The sequence below is a fragment of the Epinephelus fuscoguttatus genome, linkage group LG3 (genome assembly GCF_011397635.1).
Source record: "Epinephelus fuscoguttatus linkage group LG3, E.fuscoguttatus.final_Chr_v1".
NCBI lineage: Eukaryota > Metazoa > Chordata > Actinopteri > Perciformes > Serranidae > Epinephelus > Epinephelus fuscoguttatus.
The window spans coordinates 1,836,965-1,863,941 of record NC_064754.1 but is presented as its reverse complement, the minus strand read 5'-3'; the positions used below and the strand labels follow the sequence as shown (position 1 = coordinate 1,863,941).

Below are 26,977 nucleotides of genomic sequence, written 5' to 3'. Positions count from 1 at the left end.
CTCTCTCTATAAAAGTCAATAAAAAGAGAAGTAAAACTTCCAGAGACCAGGGTTCCCACGGTCCTGGAAAACCTGGAAAAGCCATAGAATAAGTAAAAGTGATTGACAGCCATACACAGTAAGTGTTTGTAAATCTGACTGTACCTGTAGTTTAAAGGATTTGAAATGAACATAACCAACTATTAGAGACTGGAAAGGTTACTGATTAATTTTCATACAATAATAAACATTTGAATGAAAGTACAGTCTACAGTATATGTGATGAATGGGCTCGGAAGTCATGGAAAAGTTTTCAAATTTCGTCCATGAAAATGTGGGAACCCTGAGAGACTAAAAACTTTCTGAGAGAGACGATCCATCAGTCGACCTGTAGTCACTGTCACTGTGTTGATGATGCAGCTCAGAGGCGGGACTGTTTCCTGTCAGTGCGTTTAGATGCCTGTAGGAAACCGGAGACGTGTGATAACAGTGTGTTTGCTCATAGTTTGTCTCTCCGTCTCTCTGCAGCGATCTGCAGGCAGGGCTGCAGCACCGAACACGGAGTCTGTAAACTTCCTGGAGAGTGCAAGTGAGAACCAACACACACAAAAACACACACAAGCAACACACCTTTTCTGTGTGTCTGTATCTGATGGTGACGGCAGAGATGATGACAGGAAACGCAAGACAGAGTGAGAGGAAGTACATGATACACATGTCCCCAACTGGAGTCAAACTGGAGACGATGTCAACTTTTAATGAAATATTCCAATAGTTGATTTTATCATTTTGAGTCATTAGAATATTTTTTTTTATTTTAATCTCTTTATTAACTTTTTTTTATTCAGAATATTATAAATTGAATATAAAATCACTGTTTCAGCAAATGGAAAATATTAAAACTGAACTGAGCAAACTGATCACAGCATACAGCACAATGTCAGAGTAAATGTGCAACAATGTATAAAAATCACTTTGAGAAACACAGAAAACAAACAGCAATATTTTTTTAGTTACATCCAAAAATTAAAACAATCAAACAAGAAATTAATTAAATTAATTTTCTGCGCCAGCGTCAGAACACCTTCAGTCCCAACAGCGTATTGTAGGTTAAAAACTAAAACTAAATGAATACGGAGCCGTCTGTGGCAGGGTGGTAACATTGCGAGAATAAAATCAGAGTTTACGAGATTAAAACCATAAATTTACAGGGAGAGATTATAAAGTCATAAATGTGGGAGAAAAATGGCTTCAGAGCTGTCTGCCAGAGAGTCAGGTGACGTCGTCTAAAGAGCCACAAAATCCACGCTGTCGGCAACTGAAACAATTTTTAGTAGTAGATGAAATTTGTTTTTGTGTTTTATCAGGGTTCCTGCAAATCCTTAAGAATCTGAATGAATGAAGCTAAAAATAAACCTTCAGTTGGTTTTAAAATGTCTCAAAAGTGGTAAAAATTTCTGAGATAGAAAAAAGAAACAGAGATCTAACATCTAAGATCTAACTCACCTGAAGCTGCAGGAACTCTGTATTTATCTGCAGAATTTTGCAGACAGGAAAATCTGATTTATTGTCATTATTTGAGTTTGTCACAGTTCTTTTGCTCAGTGAAATGTTATTTTATGCTAACACCATAAATCATCTTTGCACATTTGGACTGGCTCCAGGCCAGCTCCAGGCTGAACACCACTGGTGCCCGGCTCTGACTCAGCTGATTCATCTGATGCTTCATTGAATTATATAACGTAAAGGGAGGGTAAAGGTCAGAACATATCATGGATGTATAAATTAAATATTCCAACACCAGCTGGAGTTCGACTGTGTCCACCGCAGCACTGTTGAGCACCGCAGTGTGAGCGGAGGCCTCAAAACCCAGATTGGGGCGTGATATGTAAATGACGATTGTTTTCAGTTGCCATATACACCGATCGGCCAAAACATTGGAACCACTGACAGGTGAAGTCAACAACACTGATCATCTGGTAACAACTGCCATCAACAATGCCGTCACCATGAGGGGGTTTACATGGTCTGGTCCAGGTGGGTGGAGCTTGTCAAGTGGCATCCACATGAATGTCAGAACCAAAGGTTTCCCAGGAGAACATTTTAATGTAACAAGATGATCAATGTTATTCACTTCACCTGTCAGTGGTTTCAATGTTTTGGTGTAAATCATTCACTGTGATCAGGAGTTAAGAACGTTTCATGAATCACACATGAACCCAAACATAAGAAGATTTCCACGCTCGGATCTGTGCTCGTTTGTATGGTAGACAAATGAGAGCCAGTGACCTCATTTCATAAATAGAAATTTTTGTAACTGTGTGTGTGTGTGTGTGTGTGTGTGTGTGTGTCAGGTGTCTGTATGGCTGGCAGGGCGAGTACTGTGATCAGTGTATCCCTCATCCCGGCTGTGTTCATGGCAGCTGTGTGGAGCCCTGGCAGTGTCTCTGTGACACCAACTACGGAGGACAGCTGTGTGACAAAGGTACACGCACACGCACGCACACACACACACACACACTGCCGAACACATCTTTTACCATTTTAAGAGATAAAACGATGATGTGTCTGGTGAATTTTGTGGCTGATTGTCTTTGCAGATCTGAACACGTGTGGGACGCTGCAGCCGTGTTTGAACGGAGGAACCTGCAGCAACACGGGACCAGACAAATACCACTGCTCCTGTCCCGACGGCTTCTCTGGGGTCAACTGTCAGAGAGGTGAGAGCAGCAGCAGCAGCAGCAGCAGCATCTGTGGTTCAACTGTCTGGTCTATGAAGAGTTTTCTGCCCTTTACTCAGAGCTTCAGTTTTACTGTTGACAGGATTAAACACTGAATATTACAAAATAAAGACATTGGAAAGTAACAGTAAAAATGGATTTATGAAAGTAAAAAGGAAACCTGAATGAAACATTGTGCATATCATCATATCATGAAGAGCATGAAGGAGGTCATTAAATTTAGTTTTGGTAGATTTTGGTTTGATTTGAAGTCCTGATAAAATAACTGTATGACTGCACCACCGTGGTTAGCATTGTTACCTGGTTTGACCCTGGTGTGTGGGAGCCCTTCAGTGCTGAGTCTGCATGTTCTCCCTGTGTCAGCGTGGGTTTCCTCCAGGTGCTCCAGCTTCCTCCCACAGTCCAAAGACATGCAGGTTAACTGGTGACTCTAAATTGTCCGTAGGTGTGAATGTGAGTGTGAATGGTTGTCTGTCTCTATGTGTCAGCCCTGTGATAGTCTGGTGACCTGTCCAGGGTGAACCCTGCCTCTCACCCAGTGTCAGCTGCCCAATGAGGATGATGGTGTTAGTGCAGAATAAGATGTCTAGAACCAGTACTGGACATATTTCCATGACAGTCTCTGTGTACAGTCATTATCCCCAGAGGATAGATCATAATCATTTTGGTGACAGCTGGATTTGAACTCATCAGGAGAGGAAAAATTCTACCCATGCAAAAGAAACAGAAGCTGCTGGTTAGATTGTCATGACGCCTATTGATCTCATCCTGCTCCCCAGAGGATGAACCTTTACGTTTTAATCACCCCAGTTTGTGTTTAAAGTCACACGACGTCTTCACAGCGAGTCATTACTCAGTCAAATGTGAACACACACACACACACACACACACACACACACACACACACACACACACTAAACACACCGCCGTTGTCAGGATGACTCACTCTTTCCAGTGACAGTGGTGTGTCTGGTGTCCACTGTGGATAAATGTCCACACAGCTGGTTAGAAATCATAAAAAAGATGCCTCGTTTCACTTCAGTAATCGTCATGTTTAGACATTTTCTTTAATGTCAAAGGTAATCTAGGTGATGGTTGTCTGTTTCCATGGTTACAGTGTTAAAAGTTAAGGCAGCGTAATGCTCTTCATGATGCAGCACAGTGTGAAGAGATATCGACTCAAATTATTTACACAGATGTCAAACCTATTCTTTTATAAAAAAATGTTATAGTACATGATTAGTACGACACACACGGAAGCTAATGGCGTGTGTGAGCAGCTCATGTTATCCTGCAATAATCAGTGCATGGTGTCCGTAGTCACACAGGTAGTGACCAAGGGTGAGTAAATAAAAGGAGAGCAAACTGAGTGAAACAAGACGAAGGTTCAAAGGTCTCGTCTGTATTTAAGTCTCACATAAGTAAATGAATCTTCACTGTCAGTGACTTGTGTCTAACCACTGAGCTGACTGGAAGATGTCCCTCTGTCTCCGCCTCTGCCTCTGTCTCTGTCTCTGTCTCTGTCTGTCTCAGCGGACCACGCCTGTCTGTCCAGCCCCTGTCTGAATGGAGGAAGCTGTGTTGAGACCAGTCAGGGTTTCGAGTGTCGCTGCTCTCCCGGCTGGACCGGACCCTCCTGCTCCCTCAGTAAGACCTGCTGAAACCTTTCATCAGATCCTCTCTGTACCTCCTGTGACGCTCCATGAACCTGGTCACTTCCTGTCTCTGTCTGTGTGTCTCAGATGTGGACGAGTGTCTGGTGAACCCCTGCAGTCACGGAGGAACCTGTCAGGACATGGTTAACGGCTTCAGGTGTACCTGTCCTCCTCAGTGGACGGGGAAGACCTGCCTCATCGGTCAGTGCTCCTTTAACTCCGAATGGCTGCTCTGCTCCGTCAGACATTTCACATTTGTGGTTGAGGTTTGAGGCTGTTTAGGAAACTTTATTTGTGATGATTCATCTCTTCCACTGTGGAGATATTCCATCAGTTTTATATAAAAATAGATCTCGTCAGCTTCCTGTGGCGTTTCCAGTCCTTCGCCGCCTCTCACTGAGGCCCCTGAGGTGTTTCACCTAATCTCCAGGATGATCCTGGGGGAAACGGTTGTGGTTTGGAGGCTTGTCGCCTCACCGCAGCCCAAATCCTCCACCAGCCAGCAGCCGCATGCTCCTCAACCTCTAACTGTGTCGTTCAGTTTGCCAGCCCTCGATTTGGACTCTGTTTTCCTCTGCTGAATGATTTTAGACGCATCTGCTGCTTTCAGTCGTTCCTCCTGCTGACCAAGGACTCAAAAGGAATCCATTAACTCTGTTTACATTTCATTATTCCAGTGACTCAGGAATGGTATTTGTTCCATCTGTGGTCCTGGTGCTCTTCCTCCTGACCTTTGACATCTGTGACCTCTGTTGTTCACTGACTGGTTAATTGATGCGAGCTAATGAAGCATCTTTTAAACCTTCAGTGTGACGGATTTAGTGGCGCCTAGCAGCGAGGATTACAGACTGCAAGTTCTTAAACTTCTCCTGGTTAGAATTCCTTCAGTGTTGATTGTTCAGGAGGTTTCCACCAGGAGCTGAATTATCCACGGAAGTGTCTTCCTCTCTGAAACAAACAGACCTGAGGTCTCATTTAAAAACTTTGCGTACGCCCAAAACGAGGCCTGAAAAAGGCATACGCCACTTCCTGTGCGAAAGTTGTGATCTATACAAACAGACTTGATGGAGAAACTTTAACCCGTGCTTACCAAGAGACGAGATTGTAGAAATTGTCAAATATCTTTTTTGCCGCACGCCATTTTTGGCTTTTGTCTTTACGTACATTTTTAGTGTGGATCCTACGCACTGTTTTATAAATGAGACCTCAGCTGATTTAAACCAGTAGAAACAAAGAATGTTTTTCCAACGCTGCTCGTCACAGAGGAGCCGCGAACTACGTAAAACATGAATGTTTCTATCTAGAGTCAGTGTTTGGTTTGTCCCTTCTGGGCTACTGTAGAAATATGGCAGTGCAACATGGCGATCTCCGTAGATGAGGACCTGCTCCCTGTGTAGATATGAACTAAAGGACCCAAAGTTGCACTCATTGGTTCCTCTCTTGGCCCGATTTTTGTACAGAATCATCCGTCTGACAGCATCAGGGTGTATTTTAACTGCTCTTTGTAATCGTGTCCTGGTTTATGTTTTTATGGTTCACTCACAGCATGTAATAATATACTTTTTGTCTTTGTGGTAATCTCAGTAGGTGTTGTTTAAATTGCTTGTTTCACAGCTGTATATTTTGATTGATTTTGAAAAAGAGATTTTTTTTTATCTTGAGAGGTTTCTATGGTTAAAAAATGGTTAAATAAATAAATAGATAAAAATAAACGGCTCATTGTAAGGTAATGAAAACACAATTCAATTCTTATTTTCAGGTGATTATTCACTGAAGAACAAACTAATTATATTATGTTCCATTTCTGCCAGTATATCCACATAAACCCTACACACTGGAGCTTTAACAGGATAGATAGGATAGATAAAGGTTGTTCATTCTGCTCGTCACTGTTGTGTTTCAGATGCCAACGAGTGTGACGACAGCCCCTGCGTCAACGCCAACTCCTGCCGAAACCTGATTGGCGGATACTTCTGCGAGTGCGTCCCTGGTTGGACGGGTCAGAACTGTGACACCAGTGAGTAAGACGCACCAGCGCCACACTGATGATCTGTGTAATGAAGAGGAGAGGGGACGAGGCAGCTGCAGCAAAAACAGTCATCTTTACATCTGGAGAGAAACAAAAGGCTTTTGTTTTGAAACTTCGTTTGGGGGTCGTCCTAAAAGTTAAAAGTCAGATTTGGTGTTTTGTCTTCAGATTTTTTTTATCCAGTGCTCTTAAAGGATAACCTCGACATTAGGGCTGCAACGATTAGTCGACTAATTGATGACTAATCTATTAAAATAAACGGTGACTATTTTACTGGTCGACTAATCACTTAGTCATTTTCCATAGAAAAGTACTATAAACTACTCTTATTGCAGCTTGTTGCGTTCAGATATTGGCAGCTTTACACACTCTCCCATGACGGTGAACTAAAACCCTTTGGCGTGAGAATGAAACAAAACATTAGATGACATCATTTTGAGGTTTGGGAGAGACAGACATTTTTCAACATTTTAAAACACATTTTTTCATAAAATGATTCGTCGACTAATCGAAGAAATAATCAACAGATTAGTCGACAATGAAAATAATCGTTAGTTGCAGCCCTGTTCCCCCTGTGTATGTGTCTAAGAGACTGACATGAATCAGTATTTGTAATTGGTCCAGTATTGAGTGAGAGGGCAGCAGCCGGCAGCCGTGCCACAGGCCGGGCTGTTGAACACTCCGCCCTCTGCCTGGAGTTTTTATGTTGTCATGCCTCCACGAAGGCGATAGCCGTAGCCTGAAGCATTGTGTACATACATATGTACGTACATCCTATCCTCATGAGTGCAATATCTCAAGAACACCTCGAGGAAATTTCTTCAAACTTGGCTTTGAGTCAAGGATGAACTGATTAGAATGTTATGGTCAAAGGTCGATGTGATTTCACACAAGTCATACAGCCGCGGGGCAGTGATTATTGTCTCTTATTTTCTGTGTTCAGGACTTTTATGGGCTTGTACCTCCACAGCGCTCAGGTGAGGTTGGAGCTTTATAAAGAGGTAGCGACCGGGTGCCAGACCGTTAGCTGCAGGCATCCAAGAGACACCGCACTGAAAAAATACAAATATATTGAGAAAACGCTAAACAAGAATCTGGGGATGGCTTTTATTTTCACTGGTGAGCGTGTTCACACACCGTAACTGACAATCCTGCATAGAACACCTTTAAGTGTTTAAGTGTTCGCCGTCTCTCAGCCTGAAATTGAGCTCTAAAGTAGGAAGGAAGTAGACAGAGGAGAGCAGCAGGAAGTTCATCACGAGGTAAAAGCTTGGTAACATCAAACCTTTCAGAACAATCGTTTAAATGTTTCCTGCTCGACGTGCAGCTGCTCATCTGAAGGAAAACTGCTCTTTTTCTATTTTATGTTTTTATCAAAATCTCACAAAAAACTTGGTTTATTTCCGCAGATATCAACGACTGTCGAGGTCAGTGTCAGAACGGAGCGACTTGCAAGGTGAGCCTCAACTGATTTACACACTTCCTGTTTGGAGTGTGTTTTCAGGCCTTTTTCTTTGTGCAGCACACACACTTTGTCTTCCACGCAGCTATAAACAGCAAATGCTGAGCCATGCATGTCGCACAGAGACATGACTGTGTGTGTGTGTGTGTGTGTGTGTGTGTGTGTGTGTGTGTCCATGACAACAGCAGATCTGATTTCTCCAAACTCTCTCGTTTCCCAACAGAAGATAAACAGTCCGTCTTGTTCTGTACAAATGCTGATTGCTCCTTTCTCTCTTGTTGCTGTTCTTCTTGTCACAGCGGTTTATTGTTTACTGATAGGAGCCAGATTACATGACATCAGCAGCGTTACCCGTCACTGTGCATGTTCAGCGTACACAGATTGATTTACAGTATTTATGGTTCAGTGTCACAGAGTCGGAGGGAAAGAGTTTCTCACTGAAAACAGTTTTTTAGAGGGTGAAACAAAATCGAAAGTACAAACTGTACTGACTACGAGTGTAACATTTAAAACTTTAAAGACTAATTTAATAAAAAAGTCAAAGTATTTTGACCTCTCTGAGCATGCTGTGTAGTTTAGCTGAAAGCTAATCAGTCCCCTCAGGATGTCGCGGTCACAACAATTAACGCAAATTCAGCCAATCCAAATGAAGTCTACGTGACTGTAATTTTGTCCAGTGACTGCTAATTTACTGCAGATCTACACACACACACACACACACACACACACACACACACACACACAGTCAGTATGTTAACATAACATCAGAGAAAATCAAGTTATTGTGTTAGTCTGACTGAAATGGTCCTAAAGTGGATTTGTCACAGTGACGTACTGAGTGACAGGGCTAACTGTTAGCATCACACGGCTAACGTGACCCTGTGTTTATTCACAGGTTTAACAACAGAGTGGAGCCGTTTAAGTGTTGGTGTGAGATTGTGGGAATTAACGGCTCAGTTTGGATGTTAGTTAACTAACTTAATGCATACGTACAGTCACTGTCGTTATTTCTCTCTCACTCAGGACCTGGTGAACGGTTATCAGTGTGTGTGCGCTCCAGGTTTTGGCGGCGAACACTGTGAGACGGACGTGGACGAGTGCACCAGCGGGCCGTGCCTTAACGGTGGCCGCTGCCACGATGAAGTGAACGGCTTCCACTGCCTGTGTCCACCTGGTTTCTCTGGAAGTCGCTGTCAGGTGAGCGGACGCTAAGACACAGAAACAGGAAGTGTGCTTTTCCACACTCTGACCTGAATCTTCTCAGTTATTCATGTGGTGGTGTTTATGTGCTACGCTCACCAGCCACTTTATTAGGTACACCTGTTCAACTGCTCGTTAACACAAATAGCTAATCAGCCAATCAGGTGTCAGCAGCTCATTAACATGTAGTCATGTAGACATGGTGAAGACGAGCTGCTGAAGTTCAAACGGAGCATCAGAATGATGAAGAAAGGTGATTGAAGTGACTTTGAACGTGGCATGGTTGTTGGTGCCAGACGGGCTGGTCTGAGTATTTACTGGGATTTTCAGCACAACCATCTCTAGGGTTTACAGAGGATGGTCCCAAAAAGAGAAAATATCCAGTGAGCCAAAATGCCTTGTTGATGCCAGAGGTCAGAGGAGAATGGCCAGACTGGTTCAAGATGATAGAAAGGCAACAGGAAGTCAAATAAGCACTGGTTCCAACCAAGGTGTGCAGAAGAGCATCTCTGAAGCAACAACACCTTGTCCAACCTTGAAGCAGATGGGCTACCACTCCTGTCAGCTAACAACAGGAAACTGAGGCTACAATTCACACGGGTTTTCTCACCAAAACTGGACAATAGAAGATTGGAAAAACCACATTCAGATGGAAGCATGGATCCATCCTGCCTTGTATCAACGCTTCAGGCTGCTGCTGCTGCTGCTGGTGGTGTAATGGTGTGGGGGAGATTTTCTTAGTACCAACTGAGCATGGTTTAAACACCACAGCCTACCTGAGTATTGTTGCTGAGCGTGTCCATCCCTTTATGACCACAGTGTACCCATCTTCTGATGGCTACTTCCAGCAGGATAACGCACCATGTCACAAAGCTCACATCATCTCAAACATGACAATGAGTTCACTGTACTCCAATGGCCTCCACAGTCACCAGATCTCAGTCCAATAGAGCACCTTTGGGATGTGCTGGAACGGGAGATTCTCATCATGGATCAACTGTGTGATGTCATCATGTCAATATGGACCAACATCTCTGAGGAATGTTTCCAGCACCTTGTTGAATCTGTGACACCAAGAATAAAAAAGAAGGTCCAACCTGGTACCAGCAAGGTGTACCTAATAAAGTGGCCAGTGAGTGTATATTATGAGTGAAATAAGCAGTCAGAACTGCGGCTGAGCATTTCCTCCTTGGATCTGAGGTGCACCAGTGACAGTCTCATTAAGAGTACAGTGAAACGAGTGCTGTCGGAGGAGAAGCAGTGAAACTTTACACCACGTCTTTGTCTGGCTGGTTAACACAAACTTCTCTCCAGCACACCAGGATCTGACCCACAAACTGGTAAAATCTGCTCTCAGCTAACAGACGTCAGATAGTGGTGACGTAACTGAAGCTCTTAAAGAGAGAGTGTGTTTAAAGATATTGACAGTCTGTTGGCTTCTGATTGGCTTCTGTCAAAAAGTGAATATAGTCATTAACATCTGAAATCTTCAGCCACCCTGGAGTCCTCTCAAAGGTCTGTTGGCGATCTGTTAGTGGTTACCATGGTGATGTGTATTGTACAGGTGCCATAGACACAAGAAATGCTGACGTGTCGTTTGTCACAGTGAGAAGCTGAATCGTTCTCTCTGTCCACAGCTGGATATCGATTACTGCCTCCACAGTCCGTGTCTGAACGGCGGCCGATGCTTCAACCTGGCGTCCGACTACGTCTGTAAATGTCCCGAAGACTTCGAGGGCAAGAACTGCTCTCACCTGAAGGACCACTGCCGCACCACGCCCTGCAAAGGTTCACATGCACTCCATGTTCACTCGTTAGTCATCTCATTCATGTTCGAGTGCTCACACGGGTGGAAAGTGTATTTAGAAAAGACTTTTAATCATATCCAGACTCTGGTTTATGGTTCTGTTTCCTGGAACTTCCTGGACAGAAACTAAAATGTAATTCTGTATTCACAGGAAGGATTGTGTCATTTGTCTCAGTCTTTATGCTAAGCTAAGCTAACCTTCATATTCAGCTTCATATTCACTGTACAGACATGAGAGTGGTGTCAATCTGAGCCTCTAACTCTGAGTCAGAAGAATAAATGAGCATACTTCCTTCCTCCTCCAGTGATTGACAGCTGCACAGTGGCGGTGGCGTCCAATAGCACAGCGGGCGGGGTGCGTTTGATTTCATCCAACGTCTGCGGCCCTCACGGGCGATGTCGCAGTCAGGCCGGTGGGCAGTTCAGCTGCGAGTGTGAGGAGGGATTCACCGGGACATACTGCCACGAGAGTGAGTCCAAACATTAATATTACATTCTGCTTTGTGTTTTTGTCCATCCCATAATAATAATAATCTGGTTTTCTTTTTTGTATTCTGTTTCTTTACATTTACTTTAACAACGCAACTGAAAAAAAAAAAGTAATTCTTTGCATCTGTCAGATATAAACGACTGTGAGAGCGCCCCCTGTCTGAATGGAGGAACCTGCATTGATAAAGTCAGTCAGTATCAGTGTATCTGTGCCGACGGCTGGGACGGACCCACCTGCCAGAACAGTGAGTCCTCCTCCTCCTCCTCCTCCTCCTCCTCTTCCTTCATCTTCAGCTTGGTGCAGAGCGGACACGTTGGATGTGCTCTGACGTTTTGTTTCTTGTTGTGCAGACGTCGATGACTGCAGCTCTGCTCCCTGTCAGAACCGCGGCGTCTGTCGAGATCTGGTCAATGATTTCTACTGCGAGTGTAACAACGGCTGGAAGGGAAAGACCTGCCACTCCAGTGAGTTTATATGTGTGTGTGTGTGTGTGTGTGTGTGTGTGTGTGTGTGTGTAAATATTGGTGATAAACTGAAGGGTGAAGAGTTCCTTTGTGTGTTGAGAACACTCTCCTTCTCAAACAGGACAGGAGGAGTTCCCACAAACATAAAATGTGTGTGTTGTTTGAGCCCTGCAGGTGTCCAGATGTTCATTTTCCAGATGTTCATTTTCCGACTCGCTGATGTCTGTTTTTATGTCCAGGAGAGAGTCAGTGCGACGAGGCGACCTGTAACAACGGAGGAACCTGCTACGACGAGGGCGACACCTTCAAGTGTCTGTGTGCCGCTGGCTGGGATGGCGCCACCTGTAACATCGGTCAGCATGACGCCTCGTTTTCTTTTTCATTTTTAAAGCGTGTCTGTGTTTCAGTGAAGACGTCTGACAGTCGTGTTTGTGTCTCCAGCGAAGAACAGCAGCTGTCTGCCGAGTCCCTGTGAGAACGGAGGAACCTGTGTGGTGGACGGAGACACTTTCAGCTGCGTCTGTAAGGAGGGCTGGGAGGGCGCCACCTGCAGCCACAGTGAGTGGCTCGCTTTTATCTCATCGCTGTTGATGTTTGTGCAGCTCAAAGGAAAGGATCTGTGCTCTGGTTACCATCGATGTCTGTGTCAAACTTAAACCATAGTCTGTCCTAAAGTTGTAGAGAAAAAGTGTTGCCCTGTCCGAGCTGCGGAGGATGTTTGATTTGACTGATGTTCTCGTCCAGAGTCGGACTGAAGAGGTTCAAACCTGCGCGATGTGGCGAACGCAGTGACTGAAGTCTAACACAGTATATTTTTTTCTTTATTTTCCAGATGCCAACGACTGCAGTCCTCATCCCTGGTGAGTTCAACACACACACTAAAATCCCTGAGGTCAGTCACAGTGAGCCGAGTTAACTGAACAGTCTGATGTTGATGATGGCTGCTGTTCTGTAAAACAAAAGAAAACACTGATAAAATATTTCTGAAATTAGTTTTCAAAGCTCGAGATGTCTGGCAGCAGCATGTGATCCTTCAGCTCCAGTCAAAACTTCATGTTCTGACGGTGCGAGCTGTGACGTTTGTAGTGATAAACTCATATCCAACATGAAGTTCTCCTTTTTGGCCTCCTCCTCCTCCTCGTCATGCGTTCGTTCAGCAAATCAGATCTGGAACAAAACAACTTGCTCGCTGCCAGTTTCACTTTTTATCTGCTCAGCTCCCACTCTCCTCTCTCCAAGCCACAGAGTCTGAGACGGCTCGTATCTTAAAAAGAAAACACAGATAAGAAATATAATATTTTTCAGCGTGTAGTTTAGATGAGTGTTGGGTATGAGGGCTCCAGCTCAGTACGGTCAGGGTTATTGATTTATAGCAACCTTTTTTGCTTTTTCATGGGGAATTGACTCAGACAGGAAAAACCTCACTTGTTTTTTTTTCCAGAATAAAAGTCTTGTTGTTGCACACAGTGTTAAAGCTCCTCTCTGTCCTCCTGCAGTTACAACAGCGGGACCTGTGTGGATGGAGACAACTGGTATCGATGTGAATGTGCTCCGGGGTTCGCCGGCCCAGACTGCAGGATCAGTGAGTGTTGACCTTTGACCCTTTCACAAACATCTATCCCTCCGCTCATCTGCTGCCCTTTATTATTCCTAATGTGTTTCCTGTTTCTGCACCTTTCTCATTTTCTGCTTTGCTCTTCTGTCGTCTTACTTTAGCTCCGTCTCTTTCTACCTCCATTCCTTTACATTAAAGGGACAGTTCACCCCAAAATCTAAACTACATATTTTTCCTCTCACCTGTAGTGCTGTGTATCCGTGTAGACAGTTTTGGTGTGAGATACAGAGTCTATGTGGTGGAACTAGATGGTCAACATCAGTGTCTCTTTCCAGATATCATGACCTGGTTACTCAGAATAATCCACAGACCTTGTTGTGTTTCATGTAGGAACTATTTTCTTTCTGCTGAACTACACCTGCTAACTGTATCACTGCGCAGAGAGAAGTGTGCATCTACCGCTAGCTCACCTAGCAACACTGAGCTAGCTAATGTTGGAGTCCTGCGGGGTCCATTTCTGAAAACCGCCCATACCCATAAGGCTCAGTACCAGAACTGACCTTTTACCTGTCATTATGTCGAAGTCAAAGCCACACCTGTGATTAACCCCCCAGGCTCCAGTCCCTCACATGAAGCTGGTTCTCCGTCTCTTTGACTGGATGGTGAAAACATTCAATCACTGCCAGGTTAGGAAACATGTTAGCATGCTCCTTCCACCACCATCAAACCTCCAAAGGATCCAAACTCCATGTAGGCTGCCACCTCATCCTCGGGCTGCAAAGTGTCATGGCTGGCGTCCTCCACGTCGGTGACCAATGTGACCACGGGGTCAAAGGTTACACTTGTGTCACTGACTTTCAAAATAAAAGCAACTGCAGCTTTATAATAGTGATTTAGATGTTAGAATAGTACACATAAACTGCACTGGAAAAATTAAAAATAGATTTTGTTCTCACCTGCTGCCCGCCGACGTGGAGTTCATTTTTACTCATGAGTTTATATGTACACATACAGTACAGGCCAAAAGTTTGGACACACCTTCTCATTCAATGCGTTTTCTTTATTTTCATGACTATTTACATTGTAGATTCTCACTGAAGGCATCAAAACTATGAATGAACACATGTGGAGTTATGTACTTAACAAAAAAAAGGTGAAATAACTGAAAACATGTTTTATATTCTAGTTTCTTCAAAATAGCCACCCTTTGCTCTGATTACTGCTTTGCACACTCTTGGCATTCTCTCCATGAGCTTCAAGAGGTAGTCACCTGAAATGGTTTCCACTTCACAGGTGTGCCTTATCAGGGTTAATTAGTGGAATTTCTTGCTTTATCAATGGGGTTGGGACCATCAGTTGTGTTGTGCAGAAGTCAGGTTAATACACAGCCGACAGCCCTATTGGACAACTGTTAAAATTCATATTATGGCAAGAACCAATCAGCTAACTAAAGAAAAACCAGTGGCCATCATTACTTTAAGAAATGAAGGTCAGTCAGTCCGGAAAATTGCAAAAACTTTAAATGTGTCCCCAAGTGGAGTCGCAAAAACCATCAAGCGCTACAACGAAACTGGCACACGTGAGGACCGACCCAGGAAAGGAAGACCAAGAGTCACCTCTGCTTCTGAGGATAAGTTCATCCGAGTCACCAGCCTCAGAAATTGCAAGTTAACAGCAGCTCAGATCAGAGACCAGATGAATGCCACACAGAGTTCTAGCAGCAGACCCATCTCTAGAACAACTGTTAAGAGGAGACTGCGCCAATCAGGCCTTCATGGTCAAATAGCTGCTAGGAAACCACTGCTAAGGAGAGGCAACAAGCAGAAGAGATTTGTTTGGGCCAAGAAACACAAGGAATGGACATTAGACCAGTGGAAATCTGTGCTTTGGTCTGATGAGTCCAAATTTGAGATCTTTGGTTCCAACCGCCGTGTCTTTGTGAGACGCGAAAAGGTGAACGGATGGATTCCACATGCCTGGTTCCCACTGTGAAGCATGGAGGAGGAGGTGTGATGGTGTGGGGTGTTTTGCTGGTGACACTGTTGGGGATTTATTCAAAATTGAAGGCACACTGAACCAGCATGGCTACCACAGCATCCTGCAGCGACATGCCATCCCATCCGGTTTGCGTTTAGTTGGACGATCATTTATTTTTCAACAGGACAATGACCCCAAACACACCTCCAGGCTGTGTAAGGGCTATTTGACCAAGAAGGAGAGTGATGGAGTGCTGCGGCAGATGACCTGGCCTCCACAGTCACCGGACCTGAACCCAATGGAGATGGTTTGGGGTGAGCTGGACCGCAGAGTGAAGGCAAAGGGGCCAACAAGTGCTAAACACCTCTGGGAACTCCTTCAAGACTGTTGGAAAACCATTTCAGGTGACTACCTCTTGAAGCTCATGGAGAGAATGCCAAGAGTGTGCAAAGCAGTAATCAGAGCAAAGGGTGGCTATTTTGAAGAAACTAGAATATAAAACATGTTTTCAGTTATTTCACCTTTTTTTGTTAAGTACATAACTCCACATGTGTTCATTCATAGTTTTGATGCCTTCAGTGAGAATCTACAATGTAAATAGTCATGAAAATAAAGAAAACGCATTGAATGAGAAGGTGTGTCCAAACTTTTGGCCTGTACTGTATTTGTACCTGTTGCTCAGCTTTTTGTGGGTTAACCCTTGGGTACCCGACCCCGCTGAGGCTCAAGCTCAGTTGAGGAGGATGCCATTTATGTCACGAGCCTCTTGTCCATGATTAGATGAACACTTCTTCTGCACAGTGATGCGGTTGGTGGGTGCAGGTCGGTAGAAATGGTTCCTACATGAAACTGTTCACAGCAAGGTCTGTGGAACATCTTAAATAACTGGGTCATGATTTCTGAAAAGAGACACTGATGCTAAAGTAAATCTCCCTGTAACAGACATTCTTTCACTATTGTGTCATTTTATTATTTAAATGATTAATTGAAAAAACAAACAGATAATCAATAATAAAACTCAGCTGCAGATGTTTATCTTTCACAGCTCTGTGTAAGTAGTTCTCAGCCTCTCTGTGTTACTGAGGAAAGAGAAATATATTTAATATTAAAATAAAAACTGACCCTCATCTCTTTCAGACATCAACGAGTGCCAGTCGTCTCCCTGCTCATTCGGCTCCACCTGCGTGGATGAAATCAACGGCTACCGCTGCGTCTGTCCACCAGGAAGAACCGGCCCCCGCTGCCAGGAAGGTAAAACCTCACACAGTTTTTGTGCTTTTTTTTAAAAAGAGTTTTTATGCTGTAACAGTTTTGAGACTTGATGTTCACATAATGTCTCTGTCCTCGGCATGAAAACAAAAAATCAGGATTCAAAACACCAGCGGATGAATTGTAGAGTAAATGTAACTGCTGGTACTGTGATCTGAAGATTCACTCGTGTGAAGTCGGTGTTGGTGTTGATCAGAGTTGAGCGGTGATGGTGCTGCTGGTGGTTTTTGTGCTGCAGCGTCGGGGAGGCCCTGTGTGGTCGGAGGGCTGGTGGCTCTGGATGGAAGCAGATGGGACGAAGACTGCAACACCTGCCGCTGTCACAACGGGAGGATCACCTGCACGAAGGTACAGCGGAGACCTCATGGTCATGAGTACTGTGTACTGTGTAAAAAACTAGGAGTGGGGGAAATCACTACAGCATTGTATCACAACATTTTTGTGTGGCAATATTATATTGGAAAGTAGGAAAGTAGTTAAAAGTATATTTCATTCTGAACTAAGGAAATGGACGTCGTTCTGTTCCGTCACAGTAAAATGTAAAAACTGACCAGACAGTTTTGTCTCTGGCAGCTGTGGTGTGGACCTAAACCCTGCAGCCTCCACAGTAAGCCTCGCAGCGCCGACTGTCCGGCCGGTCAGACCTGCTTTGCGGTGCGAGACGAACGCTGCTTCGTGAAGCCGTGCTCCAGCCAGGGGGAGTGCTGGAGCCCCACCCACCGGGTCCCGCCCACAGCCAGGTGTCACTCAGAGAGCAGCTGCGCCAACGTCACCTTCACCTTCAACAAGGACGTCATGGCAACGGTCAGTTTGGTTTCCCGCCGTCTTCCTCCTTCATCTTCTCTCTGTCCAACTTCATCTGCACACTGAGCAAAGGTCAGCAGATTGAAACTCAGATTTTTCAAGGTTCTCCTCCAGAAAAATTTGAGTTTCAGAGACTTTGTTTCCTGCGTTTGGTGACGTTTAACGAATGAACTGCAGCCACACTTTAATGTTAAATACTATTAGTTCTCAGGAAAGGATACAGAATGATTCGACTCTCTGACCTGTACCTGTGTGAATCTCTGGCATAAACTAATATTCAGTTGTAATTCATTCAGTTCATCACACCCTGCGACCCTCGTGCTCAATGGAAAAATCAAAACAGCAAATTTTACAAACTGCATTCATCTTTCGTTTAAATGAAGTGTGTAAAATTTAGGGGGATTTAGTGGCATCTAGTGGTGAGGACTGCAGATTGCAACCTGCTGAAACTTCTGGGTAGAATTCCTTCATTGGTCATTGTTCATGAGCTGAATTATCCTCAGAGGTCTTTTCCTCTCAAAACAAACAGAGCAGCTGATTAAAACTGGTTAAAACACTGAATAAAGTTGTTCAATGTTAAAAAAAATCTGTGTTTTTGTGACGCTCTTGTTGCAGAGCGTCTGGTAACTATGGTGACCAACACAAAAAGTGTCCCTATCTAGAGTGAGTTGGTGCTTCTTAAGGTCGAGGAAAGATCCTTAAACGGCTGAATTTCAAGGAGACCACGTCATTGAATCCCACCGATGTCAAAGAGTCCTTGAATTCTACAGAGGACTGAGTCTTTATTCAGAGAATTTTCAAAAATGCATGTTTGCATCCTCAGCAGGGATGAAGTTCCCATGATCCTTTGCACACAATTTGCCAGAATTGAAGGCGGGGCCTCTCAGTGATGCACACCAAGGCACTTGCTAGCCTGTTCCAATGTGTGATCACCGAATGCTAGGAAAGAGTCTCACCCGGCCTCTGTAGGGCCCAACTCGGAAGGACCCGTCCTACCAAGGAAGCATCCTTTACTTTGAGATGCAGAGAGTGTTTGGTTTGTCCGCTCTGGGCTACTGTAGAAACATGGCGGTGCAGCAGGGCGATCTCTGTAGACGAGGACCTGCTCCCTGTGTAGATATAAACGTCTCTTTCTGAGGGAACGAAAACACAGTGATTCTTATTTTCAGCTGACTAAAGAAAATATCATATTTCAGTTCTGACAGTGTATCTGCCTAAATCCTACACACTGGAGCTTTTCAGCATCACACTTGTATTTGTGGTTTCTACCAAACATTGTTTAAAAACACATGTGTTTTTCTCACACTTCCTGCCTGAATACACCTTTAATCACCCTCCGTCTGAAACACGCCATTTTAGCGCCTGTCTCTTTAAGTCCCCCTCCCAAAACAGCCCTCTCAGTTCTGATTGGTCACTGTTTCCACATCTGCGCTCTCAGTATCTCAGTCTGTCTCAGTATGGTTGCAGTCTGGGAATGACTGTAACGGCACTGTAGCGTAGGGCTGCGTGATGTAGCCACCGTGTACGATATATCGATATATTTTCAAGCGAGATATGAATTTAGACAACACCGTTTATATCAATATAGGGTCAAGTTGCATTACATAACGCCGTTCTCCATCAACACTCCAGAGACACAGAGCTGCTCCTCTGTTTGATCTGTCTGGTCATTAGTCTACAGTGTGACATCGGTCTGTACGCTGCACGTGCTGCGCTACATCAGTCTGTGACATGAGTGAAATGAGCGCAGCAGCACACGTGCAGTACAGTGATGCGCTGCTAGTTTGTGTGTGAGGTGGATCATCGCGCATTGATGTTCTTCTCGGTGGTTGTAGTCTATTTTGTAACATGGAGAGAACCGAGATATGAACTTTTGTCTACATCACCCCGCCCTCCTGCAGCGGCAGTTTCTACCTTTTATATCGTGCAGGTGTGACATCATAACCTCTGACGGCTGGTTTACAGGCACAGTTTCTTTATACGGACCGAGCGTTTAGTTACTTTCACAGTATTGATAGAGCACCTCCGCCTGCTTTGTATTAAAAAGACATGGAAACCTGGCTTACAATACTGGCAGGTGCGAGCGGTAGACTTGTCGATGAGTCATTGGTCTACTTTACAGCGCCAGAAACAGGGTGTGAAAATTTGTCAGAAATCTGGAGAAATACAGGACAGTCGTGTCCCTGAGAGGAAACCGAGAGAGGGCAATAGAAAATGTGAAAATTGGGTGGTTTGGTTGGTGTAACAGTCACAGGTGGACATTTTCCTGATTGTATCTACATGCTTTAACTGAAGGAACGTTTTCAATGCAGGACTTTGACTTGAAACAGAGTATTTTCACAGTGTGGTATGAGGGTCTGAATACTTCCTCCACCGCTGTCGGTTACCGTCACACAGAATATCTGATACCTTCACGCTGCTTTGGTTGCTGATGTCGTTCCTCTGGTGTGTGTTACAGGGTGTGACAGTGGAGCAGGTTTGTCGTGAGCTCAGGAGCCTCTACGTCGTCAAGAATCTGTCCTCCGACTCCTCCATCTCCATGACCTGCGAGCCTTCACGCAGCGCCAACAACGAGATCCACGTAGCCATCGTGAGTCACATCTGGTCTGAGAGTCAGTCGGCGTTAGTGTTTGACCAAAGCAGAAGAAAACTCTGCAGCGTAGTGTGATGATTATAAAGCTGTCATCAGCTGATGTGATCTGGTCCTGATTTCCTCTGGTTTCCAGTACATCACATTAACATTTACCAAAAGTCTAGAGTCTAAATCCAAACCTATTCTATAATTAGAACATGGAAATGGAGCAAGAATCTGGAGATAAGAGCACCAACACTGTCGCTGCTGCAGCCAGAGAAATAAAATGCATCCACTGTGCCAGATGATTTTTTTTAGGAATGGAAAAGCTTTCATGACTTATTGTGTTGCATGAATCAGTGATTAGAGGGTACCAGCGTTTATTTAGACTGAACTGTCACAGATAAACAGGCTGTAATGGAGTTTTTGTGTTGAATATTTCAGTCGACAGACGACCAGAGGAGAGGTCTGACCTTTGTCAAGGATATCACAGACAGGATCATGGATCTGGTCAGCAAGAGGAGCGCCAACAGCACCATCATCAGCGCCATTGCAGAGGTTCGGATCCAGAGACGACAGAGCCACAACCCCAACGGTGAGCCACTGAATGGAAAAAACATCAGCGCTTTACAACTCTCATTTATTTGAGCAGAAAACTTCATTCTTGACTTTGGGAATTATAGTTTGACAAAATAATCTAAATTAGAAGGAGCACTTAGTGGCTTTCTTGATGCCAAAGACTATTTTTGAACAGTTTTTACACTTTGTGATGACGTCTGAGTTACCGACTGAGCAGACGGGTCACTTTAGATTCATTTTGCTGTCGATAGCCTGACACCCATTAACCTGTAACCAACAGTTTAAAACTGCTCTCACTGCACAGTGCAGTACCCACCCTGACAACTGCCTACAGGCAAGACTGTTCTCCCCCCAAAACCAAAGTGTTTTTTAAAGTGGTTGCTGCTGCTGCTATGATCCACGGCTGCGCTGACAGGCAGGTGCTTCAGTGAGCACTGGAAGAAGTGCAAGCTAGCTTGTTGCGACAGAAATCACTGACATAGCCAAAGATTTCCACATATTGGGACAATTTACCACTGGAACATTATGAAGCCAGCATGGCAGAGCAAAATCTGTGAGTGTGCATGTGGGCGGCAACTAGGGTTGGGTCGGTATGAGAAAATAAATTAAAAAAACGGTCCGGTTTTTGTAAAAAAAACAACGCACCAAGTTGGTAATACCGGATTTTCGCCACTTGGGGGCGCAGTTGACTCATTTAAAATAAAAAACGAACTTAGGACAACAGAGTGACAGTAACAAGTTGTTTCTTTTATTCCTTACAAATAAATTTTGCAGCTTACTGAAACAGTGCAAACAAGGGTTGCCTCCTTCGTCTGGCTCAAAGCGAAAGTGTTGCCATAGTGGCGCATTCCTTGATTTCTTTGAGACTAAATTGTCCGCCATTATCGACTCCCCGTCACTGTTAAACAAACTCCAGGCTACAGTAGAGGTGCATGCGCACTCGCACCTCCTAGCTCAGTCCCCGCCCCACCCCCCTCTCTCTCCTGCTCGCTGTGCGCTTGGCGAAGAGGCAGACACAGGTGTTCACAGACTCGGGCGTACTATAAGCAGAGCGGACTACGTGTAAAAATGTCTGTGAAAAATCCCTGCGATGTGAAAAATACATACCGAACAGTCTTTTGTGTGACACTGGTGCGTGGAGCAGAGTCCGAGTCGGAGTACCGAACCGAATTGGTATTACTGAAAACCGACCCAACCCTAGCGGCAACCGCTTTATAGCGCTACCGCCATGTTGGAAGCCACTCCCCCAGTGCTGCCTTTCCCTCATTAACTTGACTGGAGGCTGTGAGTTACTGCGTGGCGATGTGAAAGCCCTTTCGCAAATTTGCGTACGGGACGCACAGAGAGATGGATGGTGACATCCATCCATGATATCCATCTTCTTGTCTGATGTTGGCTAAAGCAGAAAACAAATTTCAAAATGTCAGGCCGGTCCTTCAGTTACAGTTTGTTCAAAATTTTAAAAACGATGTGCACAGTCTAGTTTTTAAATCAAGAGTCTTGAGTTGTTTATTGACCTCCTTTCTTCCGTCTGTCCAGCAGACCACCTCGTCCCCCTGCTGGTTTCTGTGGTCATCGTTGTCTGGGTGTTGGCGATCGCCTCGATGTTGCTGTGGTGCGTGAGGAGGCGGAGGAAGCAAAGTGCCCACACTGGGGTCAGCACGCAGTCGGCGGCGTCTTTGGCATCAGCAACCGAGGACAACAACGCCCTCCACAACAGCGTCAGCGCCGCCCGGGAGCAGCTCAACCACATCAAGAACCCCATTGAGAAAAACCCCCCCAACCACCACCACCAACACCACCACCACCTTCTCCATCACCACCTCTGTGAGGACAAGAACGCCGTTAACGCCAAGATCCGGAAGTCGGACACTGGAAGCCAATCAGATGAGGACGAGATGGACAAGAGGCTACAGAAGGCGAGGTTCCCCCGGGCACCGCCGGCGTACTCGCTGGTAGACTGGGAGGAACGACCCCCCCACTGTACAACAGGCAAACCCCCACACTGGACTAGCAAACAGGACAACAGGCAGCTGCAGACACAGAGTGTTAACAGGATGGAATATATTGTATAACCAGCGGGGTTCAGAATGAACACTTGGTCCTCAGAGATCAGACCCCCCCCTCCTCCCCTCCTCCAGTGGTGGAAGACTTCTGGTTCTTTTTTATATTCGTCTTTTGTTCAGGACTGAACGTCGAGATGGATTTTGCTGTTTAATTTATGACGCTGGTCTGAACGGTCCACTGCGGTTGGCTGGATCTCCCATTGTGTGGACGCCTTCGTAAAGGACAGAATCTGGGTGTGCAGGAGTCTTGCTAAGAGACGTACATGCACGACTGGTATCTTTGAGTCAGTGCTTTGTTGCAACACAGCACTTGACCAGTTTGGAAAAATATTTATTTTGTTTTTGGGGGGAAAATTTGAGTCCATATGAAGAACCGTCCATGTAGAATGTTTCTGTATAGATGTGTAAATAATGTTTTAATTAATCATTGTGCAAATTTGATTTATTAACTTAATCGTCAAGAGCCTTAAGATATTCCTTTCCTTTAATTTATGAATTTTGTTTGGAGTTTGACAGCTTTGTAAACTCAAGACTTCTTAATGAATTTTTTTATATATATTTTAACGCTAAAAGTGTTCTTGAAAGAATAGTTTTTTAGCCTTTTGGATTCGGGCATTTTTGTGCCTCAACTAAATGTTTTGTACTTTGTCCGCCTGATGCCGTTTTGTTGGTATGTTTGCCAGGATGTTCTGTTGTTAGTACTCTACATGTAAATGGAGAGGGTGGGGGGTGAAGGCTGGGTGGTTACAGACAGATGTTGCTGCTGAGGGTCTTTTTTATACACACCAGTCACCAGAGGAAATGGTTGGCATTGTACATTTCCGCTAACAGCAGATACGTTACATTTGACAGGAAGCGCACCAGGTTTTGAAGACATATTTTTTGTAGTGGCCAAACAGTGAAACTACACAGTCATGTGATGCCCTGCAGCCCAAAAAGACTTTTTCCCATTGACTTTCATAGCAAAAAACCCCATCTGTAAATAAGTGAATGAATTTTAACCCCCCCCAAAATGATTTGTGTCATTATCAGGATTTGATCCATAACATATTCTAAAGTCTAAAAGAGACACTATTAAATAATTTTATCCCTATTTAAGTAAGCGCTACGCTAGGCTAGCAAGCTAAGCTAGTAGTAGCTAGCAAGCGAGTGCGCTAGGTAGTGGAAAAGTTGTCTACTTCCACTTTAAACTGGCAATTTTGAACCCAAAGCCGAGGTTATTTTTACAAAGACAACCTAAAAAATATTTACTGTCAGACTGCTGCATCATCACGACCGGCTGAATTAATAATGAAGTAGCTTTACGAATTGGATTTACTTTGTCAACCCCCCCCCCCCCCCCCTTATAATACTGTGAAGTGATTGGCTGAATTTAAAAAATGACTGACAGCTTGTTCAGTCAGCGTATTGGTGAAATCAGCTTTTGATTGATGGGGATTGTAAGCCTCTGATTGGCCAAATTAAAAAATGATAAACAGTTACCACGGCCCGTCAAAGTATCCAACCTGCACAGACACATAACCGTAAAACTTCAATTAAACGCCCAGTCCCTGTTACTAGCCTGGTGTGGCTACACATTTTGACCAGTAAAGGCCTGTCTCAATCAGAGGCCTGGTCTGGTTGCCAAGCAGTTAATTTTTATGGATGTATAAAATCAGGATGTTAGTTGCCTACTTGAGCTAATGTCAGTTAGCTGTTTAGATCACATACAAATATTAATGTTTAAACTTTTGTCAATATGGAGATGCTACCTGCGGTGAGCTCGGTTGATTTCATTTTACTGAAAGAAGACCGTAATGCGTTCAGATTTACCAGCATGACGAATAAACAAGTGGTGACTACTGGGTAAGTTATTTATATTCCTTCTGTCTGTAAGGGTCCACTGATCAACAGAATCAAAAGCGTTTTTCCTAAAAAATAATTGTAAAAATAATAATTGTTTTAGCAGGAAAAGGTGTTGTGTCGGTGTGCTGGGTGCCGTTAACCAAGTGCCGTAACAAAACGCATAACTGAGACGTTAGAAGCCTAATTTTTACACACCTAATATTTGGACTGGTTCAGATAAACTATTGAATTGTATTTCCCAAACTCACACCAGGACAGCATTACCAGCAATAATAGTGAATGAATGGCGCTGCTAGCTAACTTAGTGCAGTGCAGAACAGGCAAGGCTAACATTAGCTAACCAGCGGGGCTATGTTTCTACGTGTTAACACAACTAGCTGCCTGTCTGTCAGCACATCCAACAGAAAATAAAATGAAAGGCAAAACATTTAAATTTGGCCACCTCTAAATGCAGCGCGAAAGCTCTCAGAGTCAGTGGAGCGCTGGAGCAAAAGGAGAGGCCTCTAGTATTTCACCTCATTTGTGTTTTTAATATATAAAACATTAACCTGTTAGTTACTGGGTAATGGGTGTCGGACTACCAGAAGCAAAATTAATCAAAATCTCTAGCTCATATTCTGCGTCACTTTAGAAACGCTGACATCAAACGTACAAATGTAACGTGTCATAGATGGTTTGCAGAAAGGTACAATGCCAACGTTTTCCTCTGGGCTGTTTTATACAAACCAACATGGTGGCAGACATATTGCTTTTGCTACTGAAAAGAAATTCTTTAAGGGACGCGACTTGTTTTGTAATTATTTGTACATACAGTGTGAAGAAAAAAAGGGTTGAGCTGTAGATCCTGTTTCCATGTTTGTAACATCTGAATGATCAAACCTGAGTAATCAGAAGGAGTCCTGTGGAGTTTAATGCTAACGTTTACATTCAGCGAGGTCTGACAAAGGTCTAAAACTCCACAGGGAACCTTTACTTGAAGAGAGAGTTCAACATTGTAGAACTGTCATGTGACGTGTTTCCTGTTGTTGACTGGAGGATAAAATGAGGCTGTGAAACCATGTTTGACTTCAGTCATCTGCCCCGTTAGTTTATGATGGAGGAATAAATAAAACATGTTTTTCTTATATTTCAAATGAAAGTCTTTGTGTTTGTTAGTGGCAACAGTGACGTAATGTTTGGAGAAAGTTACGTTTCTTAAAAGATGTGGAGTTAAAAAATATCTGATCACTGATGCAGCTGATGATGCCAGTTTGATAGAAACTCTGCACGTCATTCCTAAAGCTCAAGTCTTCTCTAAATCTCAGAGCGTTTAACCCTTTAGTACGGAGGCTGTGGGAGCTGAACGCACTGCAAGTTAAGAAAACATCACCAAGTTGGTGAGGCACACGGCTGAGCAGGAGCTGAATTATCCACAGAGGTCTCCTCGTCTCCAAAACAAACAGACCGGGGGCCTCATTCATAAAACATTGGTAGGATCCTACTTTAAGTGTACGTGTACCCAAAAGCTGAAAATGGTGTGCACCACAAAATAATCTGATTTATAAAACCATGCACACACACACCTGCAAGCACTTTTCCCTTTATAAATCACAGTCCACCTAGAAGGTTGCAGGTGGATTCAGCTCACATCACTCCCTCTACACACCCACAATCTACCATGAATGGCCAATGCAAAGTACCTCATGAATATTTTTGCCTGCTGATCAATGTCATTTGATGCTCAATCATGGCAGAGAAGACAAGGAAAAGGAATTTCATGGAGAACGAAACAGAGGTGCTTGTGGGGGAGGTGGAGGCCAGGAAAATTATGATATTTGGTGGCCACAGTATGGCATCGCTAATAAAAGAGAAACAAGCGAGTGGCAGCACATCGTCACTGCCGTAAATAGTGTGAGAGGTGAAGAAGAAGAGGTGGAGGCCAAGAGGAGAGTGGCATGGCACCGTCAAAGCGTGTCTGCTACAGGTGGGGGTCAGGGCACACCCGAGCCCACACCGCTGGACACCAAAATAGCCTCCATCCTTGGGACGGCCAGCGTGTCGGAGAGGGAAGGAGACACAGATATGGCGGAGACCACGGAAGACACCGGTTAAGTACAGTTTGATCTGTTTATTAAATGTATAAATTAAATATTTCAACAGAGACTTGTGAAAAGGCACAGTGGACTAATGTTGTGTCCTCCGTCACTGTAGAGTTGGAAGCGGTGGGTGACGAGGAGGTTCCCGGCACGGCGTGTCCTGGCACCGTGGCTGAAGGCCTGGCCGTCCCCAGCACCAGTGCATTCAATGAAGTCAGAGACGAACTCCAACAAATGCATCATGAGTAACATGTGTGATGTCATGTCTGAAATTGCCAGCTCCATTAAAGATCTTGTTAAAAAATGAAACCTACTTGCTGACTACAAACGCCGCACGACACCTTCACGGAGCCTTGGGGGGGAGGGAGGCCAGGCGGGACGGGAATGGCGTCCCTCAGTGCCACGTTG

General features: G+C 44.4%; 1 protein-coding gene across 2 annotated transcripts in view; it reads left to right on the top strand.

The window, feature by feature from the left end:
* LOC125886152 (protein jagged-1b-like) overlaps positions 1–23,992 on the top strand; it is a 47,429-nt gene extending 23,437 nt beyond the window's left edge. Inside the window, exons 5-26 of one of the 2 annotated variants that reach the window (XM_049572156.1) lie at positions 508–568; positions 2,334–2,464; positions 2,580–2,699; positions 4,254–4,367; positions 4,463–4,576; positions 6,279–6,392; positions 7,814–7,860; positions 8,890–9,063; positions 10,704–10,854; positions 11,179–11,343; positions 11,494–11,607; positions 11,714–11,827; positions 12,067–12,180; positions 12,269–12,385; positions 12,660–12,687; positions 13,324–13,409; positions 16,497–16,610; positions 16,867–16,976; positions 17,202–17,432; positions 19,891–20,022; positions 20,449–20,599; positions 22,126–23,992. In XM_049572156.1, the coding sequence (XP_049428113.1) occupies positions 508–568; positions 2,334–2,464; positions 2,580–2,699; positions 4,254–4,367; positions 4,463–4,576; positions 6,279–6,392; positions 7,814–7,860; positions 8,890–9,063; positions 10,704–10,854; positions 11,179–11,343; positions 11,494–11,607; positions 11,714–11,827; positions 12,067–12,180; positions 12,269–12,385; positions 12,660–12,687; positions 13,324–13,409; positions 16,497–16,610; positions 16,867–16,976; positions 17,202–17,432; positions 19,891–20,022; positions 20,449–20,599; positions 22,126–22,658 (3,035 nt within the window). In that variant the 3' untranslated portion in view covers positions 22,659–23,992. Of the gene's footprint in view, positions 1–507; positions 569–2,333; positions 2,465–2,579; positions 2,700–4,253; positions 4,368–4,462; positions 4,577–6,278; positions 6,393–7,813; positions 7,861–8,889; positions 9,064–10,703; positions 10,855–11,178; positions 11,344–11,493; positions 11,608–11,713; positions 11,828–12,066; positions 12,181–12,268; positions 12,386–12,659; positions 12,688–13,323; positions 13,410–16,496; positions 16,611–16,866; positions 16,977–17,201; positions 17,433–19,890; positions 20,023–20,448; positions 20,600–22,122 lie in introns of both variants that reach the window. The other variant, XM_049572155.1, reaches the window with a different exon arrangement.
* The last annotated feature ends 2,985 nt before the right edge of the window (positions 23,993–26,977 follow it).